This window comes from Tupaia chinensis, unplaced genomic scaffold (genome assembly GCF_000334495.1).
Source record: "Tupaia chinensis unplaced genomic scaffold, TupChi_1.0 Scaffold139971_1, whole genome shotgun sequence".
Taxonomy (NCBI): Eukaryota; Metazoa; Chordata; class Mammalia; order Scandentia; family Tupaiidae; genus Tupaia; species Tupaia belangeri.
The window spans coordinates 19,551-34,833 of NW_006199850.1; the positions used below are offsets into that span (position 1 = coordinate 19,551).

Here is a 15,283-nt window from a genome sequence, read left to right on the forward strand (position 1 = left end):
GGTGCCCTGCCTGGTGACTGGGAGGTGCCACCATGCACACGTGCTTGCCCAGGCTGAGGGCCTCTGTGCTGAGGCTGCTCACTCCTCTGTAAGGTGTGAAAATCAGTCACACGCCTGTCACTTGGTGATGGTGGTGATGGGGACCTGGTTCCCAGCAGTCAGAGGTCACAGGGACAGTCCCTGCTGAGGACAGTTCTCTAGGCGTTGGTTGACTTCTGTACATCTCCCATCCTCACATTCCCTGACCCTGCCTTGGTTCTATAATCACAGTTCTGGAAACTTCTCTGGGGTCCAGTGTTACTGGATCCTTGGCACCTCATGAACCTGTCTTTCACAGGGTGTTTATTTTTTTCCCCCCACAGGAAGACACTATGCTCAGGCTTCCTGTGAGTATGAGTGGGGGAGGGGTGATCCTGACACCCTGGAATAGCACAGACAGGAGCCTGTGGGGCCACCTCCCATAGTTCCTCCTCTAATTCTTCCCCTGTGGCTCTGATGAGGCCCTATGTTTGTCCCCCAAGGCAGCAACAGTTCCCAGTGTCACACAGTGCTCTGATGTGTCTCTCACGACTCCTAAAGGTGAGACCCTGCAGGGCTGGGGGTGGGGAGGGGACAGTACTGGGCTGTGGGGATCTGGGTTGGGACGTGTTGAGCACACGAAGGCCTCATCAGAGGTTCCTGTTACAGTGACTGACGTGAGTTGTTCGTGGTTCTCTCCTTAGTGTGAGACGGCGGCCTGTGAGGACAGAGGGACACGGGATTGCTCAGTCTCTGCACCCCCCACTGGGACGTCAGTGTCCCCGACCACTCTTCCTGCACCTGAACATGTCTGCGTGTCTGTGTCCCTGCAGCCTAATGTGAGGACACAGGGACTCAGCCTGTCCCTGAGCACTGGGACCCCTTGCCACACTGCCCTGTGCTCTCTGCCCTGACCAGCTTTCCTGCTCCAGGAGGGTCAGGATGGGATGTGTCCACTCCATCTCACCTTCGTGTTGCACTGAGCTGCAGCTTCCTTCTTCCTTATTGAAAATAAGAATTTGGATATTGATTTGTTTTTTACATTCTTGCTGTAGAAGTCATCGATGAATAAACTGAAGAAGAAGCTTTTCAGAACTCAGGACAGGAAATAAAACCTGAGAGCTGCCCAGGCTGTGTTTGCTGCACTGGGTCTGCTGCAGTGGGGACAGGAGGAGGCAGCAAGTTGCCAAATGTGGACTGGACCATAGACAATTAGCACTCCGTTCATTGAGGGTTCAGCATGATCATTCTTCTGGGTCACCTTTGCTGCTGCTTTATCCTGTTCTTTGAGTTGAACCTTGTCCCACCTGGACCTGTCATCACAAGGATTTAAACATCACCGGTGCCTCGTCCCATCTCCAGAGCTTGGACACTGAGGGACGTGTGTGCCTCATCAACCTCGGCTCAGGCCTGGGTCTGGCCCTCACCTTCCACTTGGTGTATTTATTTGTTCTTTCTTTGTTTCTGTGGAGGAATCTCTCTGTTCTTGTTTTTTATTTGTGTTTTCTTTTCTTTTCTTTTTTTTTTTTTAGAGGTTTTTGCTATAGGATGCGGTGTGCTTACCAGAAAGACAGAGAGACAGAAAGCGAGAAATTACCCCCTGGGGGGATGGTCACACCACAGTTCCTTCTCCTCCATTCTCCTCTTGAGATCTTGGGCATGCATGTGCACATGCCCAGCGTGAGTTTACAAAAAAGGGTCTTGGACTTAAACTGCGGTCGACTACATGGGAGTCCAGAGACATAGCCATTACACCAACTGCTGGTCCCAGAATCTCTCTGTTCTTATTCTCATGTACGAGTTGAGTGTCCTTCTTCTCTGACAGCAGCAGGAGTCACTTTCCTGTCATTGTTCCTATAAGGCCTAGGTAGACCCAGCCCACAGGGTCTGTGGTATCAAGAGATGGATTTTCAGACTCGTCCAGCTCTGGCCCTTCTGGGGCTGTTCCATGGACTGTGTTTTCCATCTCCCCATCTCTTTCTAAAAAACCATATGCTAGAACTTGCAGAGAAGAATCCCATAACTGCTTGTTTTAAATAAATCTGAGCTGAAATTCTGCTCTATTTGTCTGCCTCCTCCTGCCCCTAGCTGTGATTATCCCAGTCCTGACCCCAGTTCAAACTCATGGATTCATAAAGCAGAATCTAATTTTGATTCATATTTGTTCTTAAAATAAGACCCATAATCAATAATCAGGAATTATAAATCTTGCTTACACTTCTGTCCTGAGACACTGCTCTTACAGAACAGCCTGGCAGTTTTGAAACTGAAATTGAACAGTTTGCAGAGACCCTAAATGGCTGGTTTATAACAGATGATGCTTTGCAAGAACTTGTGGAACTCATCTATCAACAGGCCACATCTATCCCAGATTTCTCTTACATGGGAACTCACCTATTTAATTACCTGTCCCATCATCTGACAATGAACTCAGAGTAGCAACTTTCTCCAGTTGCTACTTCTAAAATGTCAGACTGAATGTAAAGTTAAAGGTCAAACTGCAAAAGGGCATGGAGTGACCTGGAAATGATTTCATTTGTTTTTACTCTTTCCAGAGAAGTTTATCTTCACCTGGAGATCAAGGGAACAAATGGACATGTTACAAGAGCTAATATTCTGGTTGGTCTTTGAGAGTTGACAAGTGCCCTCTTTTTGATCTGCTGGGTAAGAATTTATGCAGTGAGATTATTGAGACTGACAGAGGCAGTTTTGAAGATGCTTGGAAGGAAAAAGGGCTAATATGGAAGAAATTATCCAGAGAATTGAAAATGTCTTAGATGCAAACTGCAGCAGTGAAACAGATGCTGTTAGAGTGCTTAGAAGCAACCCCTGAAAATGATCCTAACTACTTTATGAATGAACCAACATTTTAGACATTTGATGGTGTTCCTTTCACTGCAGCTGATCCAGGTTACCAAGAGAAATGTGAATTACTCGAAAGAGAGGACTTGGGATTTAAACATCATCTGTGCCTCATCCCATCTCCAGAGCTTGGGCACTGAGGGACCTGTGTGCCTCGTCAACTTCAGCTCAGGCCTGGGTCTGGCCCTCACCTTCCACTTGGTGTATTTATTTGTTCTTTCTTTGTTTCTGTGGAGGAATCTCTCTGTTCTTGTTTTTTATTTGTGTTTTCTTTTCTTTTCTGTACTGATCTTTATTATTTCCTGCCTTTTACTAATTTGGAGTTTGGTTTGTTTTTGTTTTTCTAGTTTCTTCATTTGCATTGTTAAGCTGTTTATTTAAAATCTTTATAGTTTTTCATATAGGTATTTAATGTTATAAACACCTTATCCAAGACTGTTTTTACTGTATTCCAAACATTTTGGAATGTTGTATCTATTTTTTTTCTTTTATAACAAACTATGTTTAAATTTCCTTCTTAACTTTTTTCTTTGGTCACTCAGGAGCACATTGTTTGAATTTCATTTATTTTTATTGGTTTCAAAGTTCCTCTTGTTTTGATTTCTAGTCTGATTTCACTGTGGTCAGCAAGGACATGATATATGATTTCAAATTTTATTGATTTGTTTAGTCTTGCTTTGTGTCCATTGATATGGAATATACTGCTGTTCTGGGTACTAATGAGGAAAATATGTATTCTATAGCTATTGGATGAAACACTGTAACCATATGCTAAAATTTACAGAGAAGAAGAATCTCATAACTGTTTATTTTAAATAAATTTGTGCTGGAATTCTGCTCTGGTTGCCTATCCCCTCCTGCCTGTAGGCTGTGGTTATCTCAGCCCTGATTCTAATTCAAACTCATGGATTCATGAAGCAGAATCTAATTTTGATTTATATTTGTTCTTAAAATAAGACCCATAAGTCAATAATCAGGAATTATAAATCTTGCTTACACTTCTGTCCTGAGACACTGCTCTTACAGAACAGCCTGGCAGTTTTGAAACTGAAATTGAACAGTTTGCAGAGACCCTAAATGGCTGGTTTATAACAGATGATGCTTTGCAAGAACTTGTGGAACTCATCTATCAACAGGCCACATCTATCCCAGATTTCTCTTACATGGGAACTCACCTATTTAATTACCTGTCCCATCATCTGACAATGAACTCAGAGTAGCAACTTTCTCCAGTTGCTACTTCAAAAATGTCAGACTGAATGTAAAGTTAAAGGTCAAACTGCAAAAGGGGATGGAGTGACCTGGAAATGATTTCATTTGTTTTTACTCTTTCCAGAGAAGTTTATCTTCACCTGGAGATCAAGGGAACAAATGGACATGTTACAAGAGCTAATATTCTGGTTGGTCTTTGAGAGTTGACAAGTGCCCTCTTTTTGATCTGCTGGGTAAGAATTTATGCAGTGAGATTATTGAGACTGACAGAGGCAGTTTTGAAGATGCTTGGAAGGAAAAAGGGCTAATATGGAAGAAATTATCCAGAGAATTGAAAATGTCTTAGATGCAAACTGCAGCAGTGAAACAGATGCTGTTAGAGTGCTTAGAAGCAACCCCTGAAAATGATCCTAACTACTTTATGAATGAACCAACATTTTAGACATTTGATGGTGTTCCTTTCACTGCAGCTGATCCAGGTTACCAAGAGAAATGTGAATTACTCGAAAGAGAGGACTTTTTTCCAGATTGTGAAGAAAATGAAACAGATTTATCAGGGGCTGGTGATCCATACTTGTATGATATTGGTGATGAGCTGAATCCAGACATAAAGTTATGGAAAGCTTTGTTTGCAGAGTGTAAGTGAAAACCGTAAAGTTAAATTTCAGTATATCAGTTTTATAAAGCAGTTTAGGTATGGTGATTTAGCAGAACACAGGACAGCAAGAAAATGTGTCACACTTACACCAAATTAAAGATGAGTTTTGTTACTAATGTATGGAAATTATGTTAAACTTTATTCCCTATAATTTAAAATTTGTATATAATAGTTTATTATTTACAGTCAATTCCACTGTTTTCACTGCAACAAAATCAACTTTGTAATTAATGAAATGTTGAAAGTGAATTTTGCTAGTTGGTTAGGTGCTTATTCTTTATATTTTGCTTTTTTTTTTTTGAGGGAAGAGGTTTTTGCCTTGAAATATTACTGCAAAATGTAGCATCCTTTTTAGTTATCAGTTATACCTTTAATTTTAGTTTGACATTTAGTATCCAATGAATTGAGCTTCAAATATAAATCACAATCTTAAAATTTTTTATCACTGAAATCTTGGATCATTAAGTAATTTACATATGCAGATGTTATTTGATACTATGGGCTTTTAAAATGTCATTTAAAAAATGGCTTAAAGATCTCAACTAAACAACAGAGGCCTTTCACTGAGAATTTATTCCAGTTTTAGAATTTTTTGTTGTTTTCACTTGACTAGTTTTATTAATCTAAGGCCTAGATCATTATTCTGCTTTATTTATATTGATACAGGAATGTGCAGGTGCAGGGGTGATAGGGCTCAGCACTCACAGTGAAACATGGGTTCTTGTCCTGTGCTCAGGAAGGATTAAAGACACAGACATAGAGAGTAGGTATAGCAAAGCTGAGAGTCTATTGAAGGAGAGGGAAGGAAACACAGCACTCTCAAGAAGGGACAGGTCCTATAAAATGGATTGTCAAGGAGGAGCTGAGGCAAAGGTTTTTTATCTGGGTCAGCAGGACCTTGTTTAGCCTTGTTCTAGGTAGGGCTTGTGAATGCATTCCCCTCATGTTTGAGAGGGATACATGTTAGATGGGTCCACTTATTCTCCCAACTATGGAGTAGGTAGAAAGCTAGGAGAGTCTTTGTCTAGAAACATTGGGCCATAAAAACCATTATCTTATCCCCTTCCTGGAATGTAGTGGAGGCTGGAAAAAGCCTTTGTTTCAGGCCTAGGTCATGCTGCCTAGGTCAGTCACTGAGCCACCACTGTGAGAAGTCTCTCTGAGCAAGCAACTGATTTGTCTCCATCTTCAAACTTAGCCATTTTGTGATTCCATTTTTGGCCTATATCCTAACTGTATTTTCAGAGTCCCTATCTCCTACCTCAATATGGCTTTCTTATTTTTAGTTTCTAATATGGATTGCATTGACTTTTTTACTAGAGAATTTTATTAATCTGCTCTATAAGGGATACACCTTGAGGATCACTTTTCTAATATTTTTACTATATATGGTACCACCTCAGCACTACTTAAGAAATATTTTTACCTGATGTCAAATATTTCTCCAACTAACTGTTGCAGAAAACCAGACCCTGAGGAAGGGAAAGCAGCACTCGGAGAAATTAGGAGAATTGTTTATTAAACACTCTGAATCTCTGGTCCCCAACTGGGGGTTGGACATGGTCTTTTATGGGGGAAATGGAGGAGGGGAGGTCTCGGAATGTTAGGAATGAGGAATGGGCTCAGAACCTGCCCTAAAATGGAGAAGACAGAGAAGCAGGAAGTCTAATCTATTCAAGGTACTAGTCTATTCAAAGTACTAATCCATTCGAGGTACTAATCCATTTGAGGTTTCAGGTTATTCTGTAGCTCTGGGGAGGGACAGAAAGTTTGGTAGAGGGCAGAAACTTCAGGCAGCTATCATCCCAGAGTTGTTCATGAATTCAGGGTCCTTCCATATCATAACTAAAAGTAAAGCGTATGTACAAAAGTATTGCATGTGAATATGCATGCAAATAGATCTGTTAATAACTCAGTGTTTCACATTGGGTAATCTGTGTCTGCTAATACAGTTAGCTTTCTCACTTTTCTGCTTGCTTGTTCTGTCTGAATTAAAATTAGACTTTGAAAATAATACTTAGTTTAGATAAATCACGTTAATCTTGAAAAAGGTAAAAATTGGGCTACCTGGTGGTGTGGTAGTTAAGGTGACTGGATCCCGCATGGCTGACTGCATGGTTCGAATCCTAGACCTGGTGATTTGAAAAACACACCAAGCAGGTGTGCATGCATGCCTGAGATCCCGAGAGGAGAATGGAAGAGAAGGAACTGCGGCATGACCATCCACCCTGGGGGGTGATTTCTCACTTTCTGTCTCTATGTCTCTCTTTGTCTGGCAAGCGCACGTGCCCTATAGCAAAAACCTCTAAAAAATTAAAATAAAAAAAAGAAAAAGGAAAAAATCTACTGTGTTGTGTGTGCAATAGGGTTGGTGCAGGAGGGAGGGAGAGAGAGCAACACTGAGAGAGCACAGGCATGCTGACCTCAGAGTGGGAAGACGCTATGCTGTGACTGCTGCATTAGGCCTGAGGTCCCATCAGTAAAGATGCTGCCTTTAGGACAGGGAGGGGCTGTACAGGAATCATTCATTCAACTCATTTATTGGTTACTGACTGTTTCCCACACTATTTTTGCATCCAGCTTACTTCAGTGAACTAAAAACAGACTAGAATTGCTGGCCTTGTGGAACCTGTGTTCTCATGGAAAGAGACAGAATTCCTCCTTTGAGGAAAGATTTCAAGAACACAAAGAATTGTCCATGAGGATGTCTAAGGAAAGTTCGTTTTTATTTTATTTTTTAAGAGAGATTTTTGCTGTAGGGTACATGCACTCAATGGAGAGACAGGGAGACAGAAAGTGAGAAATCACACACCTCCCCCCAGGGGGAATGGCCATGCTGCAATTTGTTCTTTTACATTCTCCTTTTTGGATTTTAGACATGCATACATGCCTGCCCAGCATGAGTTTCAAGCTTTGGGGTCTGAGACTAGAACACCGGTTGGCCATGTGGGAGTCCAGTAACATAACCATTATGCCCTATACTGGCCCCTGAGGCAAGTTCTTACCAGACAGTGAAAACCGCCAGGGCAAATGTGCTGGGACAGGATCTTGACTGTGTGTGCTGGGAAGAACAAGGACTATGGCATGTCTGGAGCAGAGGAATTGAGAGCTCAGAGGTCAGGCCAGAGTATGTAGGCCTGGGGCATATTGGAAGGATTCTTACTTTTTTTTCTTTTCTTTCTTTCTTTTTTTTAAATACATTCAGTCACATTATTTAGCTTACAGAATGAACATTTCAAAGAAGGACTCTTACTTTGAGTGAGATCTTTCTGAGCAAAGACACACATGATCCAATTTCTCTTCTGAAAGGATCACTCTGGTTACAAACAAATTAGAGATGGAGAAAGTGAACAGGGGTTGAACACTGCTCAGAGCACACTCCCGGAGCAGACTACACAGTTACGCACTGTGTCTAGCATGCACATAGACCTGGGAGTCCCACACTGTCCTGTGCTTCAGGAATCCCTGGACTTCACCTTCAGCCTCAGATGGTCTAAGTCAAACACGAGATTCCATATTTATAACAGGTTCCTGATGATGCAGATGCTGTTGGTCTTCAGATCACACGTTCAGTAGAAAAATGTAGACCAAATTCCTAACTGAGCCTCAGGCTCATGGTGAGATAAATAATCCATGGACCCAGCACTCCACATTCTGACACTGGGTGTCTGTGGAGAGGCCTGAGTGACAAGCCCACCAGCTGTCCTGGTGCTCAGCCAGAGTTTGGACCACTGAGGTCAGAGATCAGAGAGCATTCAGAGTCAGAAAGAGCCTTCAATATATTTTTTTAAAGTTTTGGTGCCAAGTTGGGGCATGTTGGTTAAGGTGCCAGGATTCCACATGTCTGATTATGTGCTTCAAGTCACAGACCTGATGCTCAAAAAACATGGCATGTGTGTGTGCATGCCCATAATCTCAAGAAGAGAACTGAGGAGAAGAGACTTTGGCATGACAATTCCCCCTGGAGGTTTTCTTTTTGGTTTTTACTTTCTCTGAGTGATTACATATATAGATGATAGATAGATAGATAGATAGATAGATAGATAGATAGATAGATAGATAGATATGATAGATAGTAGATAGATATGATAGATAGGTATATATATCGAGAGAAAGAGAAGCACCATGAGTGGGGTTCTTACACCGTATCCACCTGCAGTTTCAGCTGGCCCAGATCATGGGTCTCTGTGTATGTGCTCAGGAAGGACCCAGGTATAAACCCAGGACCTTTCTTATATGATGCGTTGTATCCCACTGAGCCACTAGTTGGCCCTTAAATCCACATCTCAATGCTTGGTTCTCCACACTCCTGCCCCCATCCTTACGCTAACTGCTGGTTCCCATGAGACATGATATTAGAAGGTCATTATCATTTTCTGTATCTTTAGTTATAGCCATATGGGAAATTTAGGAGGGAGCTCTCAGCTCAGCATAATGAAAAAATCTGTGACTGTTCCTTTCTGAAACTACCCCCAGACTGATTTGTCACTCACTTTCAGAGTAAGTAATAAAATGCAAGTTATTCTAATTTAAGCACTGAGGATTTTATATATATGGTATTTGGACTCATTTTATTTGGGAATAGCAGAGAACCAGGCTTGAAGTGACACAGTCTATACCTGAATCACAATCCACCGTAGCTCAGGTGCCATGCAGGAAAAGTGCCCTGAACAAGGTCTCAGGGAACAGTGTCACTTCTTACACCACTGACACCTGATGCTGGACACTGCAACCTGCAGCTGGGATGCTGTCCCAGCTGCTCCTGTGAACTGGGGGTCACTACTGACACAGCATGTTTGTCAAAATGTGTCTGTGTAGTCCCCACATTTCTGTGTCACCATGCACGTGTCAGGTTTGACATGTGTCATCGGACTTGGGGAGCCAAAGCCTCTTGCAACGTCTATCTGCATTACTGTTGGGGACAGTAAATTTCCCTCTTTTTTAGTATATAAAAAAGTAGTCTCTTCCTCCTACCCAGACTCTTTATTGGGTCTATTATTTCCCTAACATAAGAAGATAAATTAGGTATTGGATTTAGAGGGCTAAGGGATGGAAAAAAATGACAAGTATTAATTCTCTGAGCAGTGATCTAAGAGTAGAACTTTATCTGGTACATTGTAGGTATCTGGGTTTAACTGAGTGAATAATTAATAAATGACATCTCTCAAATTATTTCCTTTACAGTTTGTCTTGGGGTCCCATGTTTGTCTAATTCAGTATGTGCTCTCAGATAAGTGGAGTGGATTATGTGATGATAAAATGATTACTCAGTATGTTTTCTCCCCATTCTTGCTAAGACTAAAAAATGTAGGTCTACATAACATGAGAGGATCCATGTATGCAACAACATATTCATTTTTGTATTTTATTGTATGTGTACATCTTTTTAGACAGAGTATCCATAAGGTTCATTAAGTGTTGCATGACTGCCCTCACAAGTTTAAAACATCCAGTTTAGATGCCATGCTATTCAAACTGGTATATGAGCATCTAGTAACTCTGATGTGTGAATGAATGTCTGTCTGGTTTTGTTTTGCTTTTTAGATTTTTTACTATAGGGCAGGTGCACTTGCCGGAGAGAGATAGACAGACACACAGAGAGGGAAAGTTAGAAATCACCCTCACCCTCAGGGGTTGATTAATGAGCTTTTTTTTTTTTTTTTTTTTTTTTTTTTTTTTTTTTTTTTTTTTTTTTTTTTTTTTTTTTACCTTCTATTGTTTCTACTGGTTCTCAAAGATATTTGCTATATTCTACTTGTACTTACACATTTCTTGCTCTGAGTTGCTCTGTTTTTACAATTTGCTTGACTGTTCAATTTTATCATTATTTGTGTAGATTCTTTGACACATCCATTAAATATGGACTCCTCTAAGATTTTTGTTTCCTTCTAATGTTTAGGTCACCACCAATGCAGAATAAATGTAAAACAAAATCATGGTTTGAAGTTATTTTAGCCCCAAATAGTAAAATCCATTTGAGTATTAATGTGCAGATGTGCAGACTGGCATTTATATATTCTAAAAAAAAAATTAAAAAACAACAACAAAACCTTTATTTGCTGACTGGAAGTCAGATTTCCTTAGAATCCTCTTTGTGGGGGCATGTATGAGATTTCTTTTCCTCACTCTGAGGAAGTAAACCTTCCCTTGTCCAGGCATTGTAGGTGAGAGTCTCCCTGTGCTCCTCACATGGACAAGCTCTGAGCCCCATCTGTGCTACACTTCATGGGCCTGAGAACCTCAGCTAAGGTTGTCCACATCTGGGAAGTGGCCTCAGATAAAAGCAAATTTTATTTCTGAATTCCAGCCAAACTCATGATTTGGCCTAGAGGATTAATCTTTTGTTTGTACTTTTATACTTTTGGGTGCATTTAACATTTTATCTCTTCTTTGTAGTTGTTTTTAATGGAAGAAGCAATCTTAAAACCTAGAACATAATATGACAGGAAGTATGATCTCTAGGAACTACTTATTAATTTCTGCTATTAATATGACACCAGGTAGTGGAAAATCCTAGAGTGAGCACTAAGAAAACTATAGTGAAAATCATAAAATGAATTAACATACTAGAGTAGAAAATATCCATTCTATGTGTCAGCACAGAGAATAAGGGACTGAAAAGGCACATAGAAACAAAAAGTAAAATGGTAGACATCAATTCAACTGTCAAAATTAAAATTACCTGAAATACAGTAAACAAGCCAATCGAAAGGAAGAGGCCACACAGAAAAAAAATGAGCTCCAAGCTTATGCCTGTACACTGTACAGTAGACAACCATGAGACTTAAATTAACAAATGGATTGAAATTTAAAAGGTGGAAGGAAAAGACATTATCAATAGCAACTGCAAGAAAGCTGAAGTGGCTACACTAATATCTAAGAAAAGACTTTTGGGAAAAAGAATTAGTAGAGATAATCTGGGACATTTTGTAGTAATAAAAGCATTAATCCCTCAGAAAGAAATGATAATTACAAACACATATATACCTAGTAACAGAGTACCAAAATATATGGAAATAGAACTGGCATAAATAAAGAGAGACATGCACCACACATCAACAGTAGTTGCAGACTTCAGTTCTCTACTCTCAGTTGTGGATAAAAGAATCAAAAGATCAACTAAGAACTAGAATACTTGTGTGACACTATAAGCCATGTAGGCCTAAGAAACTCTTATCGACATTCCACTGCACAATTTTTCTCAATGTATACAAAACATTACAATACATACTATAGACCACATGGTAGGCTGTGGGACAAACATTAATACTTTGAAAGAGTAAAAATACCAAGCTGGCCTTTTTAGCAGAATGGAATGAAATTAGAAATCAATCATAGCTAAGAGAAATTTAGCAAACACAAATATATGGAAATAACAACACATTTCAAAATAACTAGTGGGTCAAAGAAGGATTAAAATAGAAGTTGGAAGATACTTTCTGATTAATGAAAAAGAAGATACTACACACCAAAATTTATAGAATGTCAATAAACTAGCACTTAAAGGAAAATTTTGACCTGTAAATGCCTACATTAAAAAGGAATAAAGACATGGAATCCATAACTGTCTATCTTAAAACATGAGACAAAAAAAAGAGCAAACTAAAACTGAAGCAAGGAAAAAGGTTGTAAAGAGAGACTGGAAAAAAATGAAATAGAAAATAGAGAAACTATACAGAAAATCAATCAAGCCAAATAGGATTCTTGGAAAAGATTAACAAAATTGAAAAATCATCAGCTGGAATCACACATAGAAAAGAATTAATTACTAGGCATAGACAATGAAGAGGTTTGTCTTAGTTCATTATTGTGTTGGCAACAGAACTACCCAAGGGCCAGGAGGTTGCACGGTGCTTAAGGAGCTAAACTCCCGCATGATCAGCCACAATTCAAATCCCATACCCAGAAGATTGAAAGTCATGCTGGGCGCATATGCATGTATGCCTGAAATCCTGAGATGAGAATGGAGGAGAAGGGATTTCAGCATGGCCATTCTCCCTGGGCAGTGATTTCTTACTTTCTCTCTCTCTGTCTCTCTCTGGCAAGGGTACATGCCCTATAGAAAAAACAAAACAGCAACAAAAAGAAATGCATAAGATTGGTGATTTATAAAGAAATGCAAATTTCTTCATTCCCAGTTTGGAGGGCCAGGGTCCTGAGTCCAGTCTATGGGGAGGCTACAGCCTAGCAGAGGGCAGTACCTGAGCAGAGCGACTGTCCTCAGCGTCCTTTGTCTGGTCTGTCTGTGTGGCTCTGCCTGCCTTAGGCCCTCTCCTTGCAGACACACCAGAAATCATCGAGTTCCCGCTCTAAACACCCAGTCACTAATGTCTTCCCAAAGGTCCCTTCTTTTAACATTATAATCCAGTTAAGTTTTTTATACTCTTATTCTTTTTTTCTCTCCCACCATATGCTTTTATTGCAACCTAGTTTCACCTACATTTTGAGGACCTAGAGGATATGAACAATGCATCACAATATTTTTCTAAAGTATTATCTTGAAGTATTATATGTTTTGATTGTTTAAAAAGATTTTAACTTTTATGACATAAAGGTCACTGAATCATTCTCTAAAAAAACCATAGACTTTGGAGTCAGCAGATCTTAAATTAATACCCTGATACTTTACCTGTTTGTCCTCAGAAATGTTACAGCATCAAATTCCAATTTTTCAGGATGCTCCAAAACTTAAAGGAGGTAACAATTATGAAGCTCTGGACTCATGGTAGGTACTCAAGAACTTTTAGCTCATTTTCCTTCAAAGAGTGATAAATACACAATTATTGGTTCATCAGAAAAGTCATGACACATTTTGGCATAGAAACTGTAAATAACCTAATATAACAAGAATATCATTAAACATCATGCTTCACTATTTCTCTCAGACAAACTGTAGCACAATATGAAGCATCAAGACCAAAAGAAATCAAAAGAAATAAAGTTGCTTCGGCAATGTTGGAACTTTTTGTTTTCACATCCATGTCATGATCTTCCATTAGCTGGTGTGAGAGATGATGAGGATGTTTTAACATGTCTATAGCATCCTGGTATATTCAGTTTCAGAGCAGGTACTTTCAACCTACATGTTTGTAGTCCGTCTCTGCTACTTATTTCATGATACCATGGTCCTACTTTGTTCTTTGTGTACTGAATATTGTATCCAAGTACTGGAAGAACCACCTGATGTATTGCATATGCACTAGCTGATTCATCTTCTTCGATTACCAGATGAACTTTACTATTTGGGAAATGCTCATCATTAATATCTTTATCCAAACAGATCAAATCACCCTCCATGACTCTTGATCCATAGGTTGCAAGTTTGAATTAAACTGTCTCATTCCAAATTTTGCTGCTATAGGCATGAATGCAGAATATGCACATGGAATGGGGAAAAGAGAATCATGCCTGGATACAACCCTCCTCTGTTATGCCAAAGCAATGCAGTGACTCCAACATTGCTCTCGTGTGCTTTGAACTTGGGCATCAATGAAAGTGTACCTTTAGTATCCTCAGTTTGAAGAAAATATTTCTTTGCTTTATTTACAGGATCATCAAAATCTTCTGGTATAAGAAAAAATTTTATGGCCTTCACCATTTCACTCTTCAGCAATGCCAGTCCAACTTGGTCTGTGTGAACTTTCCTTCCCATCCCAAATCTCTGTGGTCTGTAATAATTCACAAGCCCTTTATTCTTAACATTTTTTTATTGCCTCCGAAATTCTCACTTTCAGGTTTGCAGAATCATTTATTTGATTTTTTGAAATTTCTGATGATAATATCAGTGATTTCCTTTGAGCTGACCAAGTCTAAGGGAATCATCTACAGGTCAAATATTAAACACAATCCATTCTTTTCTATTTCTTTTTCAATATTTTTTAACCTTTCTGGAGTCACTTTTCTAACAACCATAGTTTGATAGGTGATGGCTTTCTTGTCTTTAAGGTCTGCATAACTAAAAACTGAAGGAATCACACAAAGTTTGACGGCTAAAAAACGAACTGCTTCGAACATGTCAAGATTTTCCTTTCATAGGGTAAAAGCTGTATGTATCGTTATTCTTTTCTGGTATTCAGGAAGAGAACTTTTCCTGTGATTGTGTGATTTTCATGAAATTTTTACCACTATATTTGAACTGCCAGAATTGTAATCTAGTTCAGGAAAAGATTTGGTTTCCACAAGGTTTCCAAACTTTTTATTGACAAAACTGTGGACTTTTCTGTGGTCTTTGTTTGTATCTGGTTTAAAGGTAAACTTGGAATTTTCCTTCTTAGCATCTAAATATTTTGAAAAATCAAAAGCCTCTTCTTCAGATACCAACTGACAGAGTTCTTTATACTCAAGATTTGGTTTTACAACAATTCTCTATTTTTCCTGCTATTAATTTTAAAGAGGATATTTCTGTCTATCAGCACTATGTAAAATAGCCCTGATTTTTGTCCAGAATTCTGACTAATTAGAATTCAGGATTTGTTCCAATTAGCTGTTTTAGAATTCCACTTCTCTCTCTCTCTCTCTCTCTCTCTCTCTCTC

At 39.5% G+C, this 15,283-nt stretch overlaps 1 protein-coding gene, 1 long non-coding RNA gene and 3 pseudogenes across 2 annotated transcripts in view; 4 read left to right on the forward strand and 1 right to left on the reverse strand.

The window, feature by feature from the left end:
- Positions 1 to 430, forward strand: part of LOC114004763 (popy Class I histocompatibility antigen, A-1 alpha chain-like) — a 9,212-nt gene extending 8,782 nt beyond the window's left edge. The window contains exon 5 of the mRNA XM_027765945.1: positions 363 to 430. Coding sequence (XP_027621746.1) covers positions 363 to 430 — 68 coding nt within the window. The remainder of the gene's footprint in view (positions 1 to 362) is intronic.
- Positions 431 to 473: 43 nt separating this feature from the next.
- On the forward strand, positions 474 to 1,147 carry LOC114004764 (uncharacterized). Its single transcript, XR_003546831.1, has 2 exons — positions 474 to 579; positions 723 to 1,147. It is a non-coding gene; the product is annotated as an uncharacterized LOC114004764 (long non-coding RNA).
- Positions 1,148 to 1,920: 773 nt separating this feature from the next.
- LOC102488632 (polyadenylate-binding protein-interacting protein 1 pseudogene) lies at positions 1,921 to 3,020 on the forward strand (annotated as a pseudogene).
- Positions 3,021 to 3,571: 551 nt separating this feature from the next.
- On the forward strand, positions 3,572 to 6,265 carry LOC102489038 (polyadenylate-binding protein-interacting protein 1 pseudogene; annotated as a pseudogene).
- A 7,340-nt stretch (positions 6,266 to 13,605) lies between these two features.
- LOC102487375 (pseudouridylate synthase 7 homolog-like protein) overlaps positions 13,606 to 15,283 on the reverse strand; it is a 2,591-nt pseudogene continuing 913 nt past the window's right edge.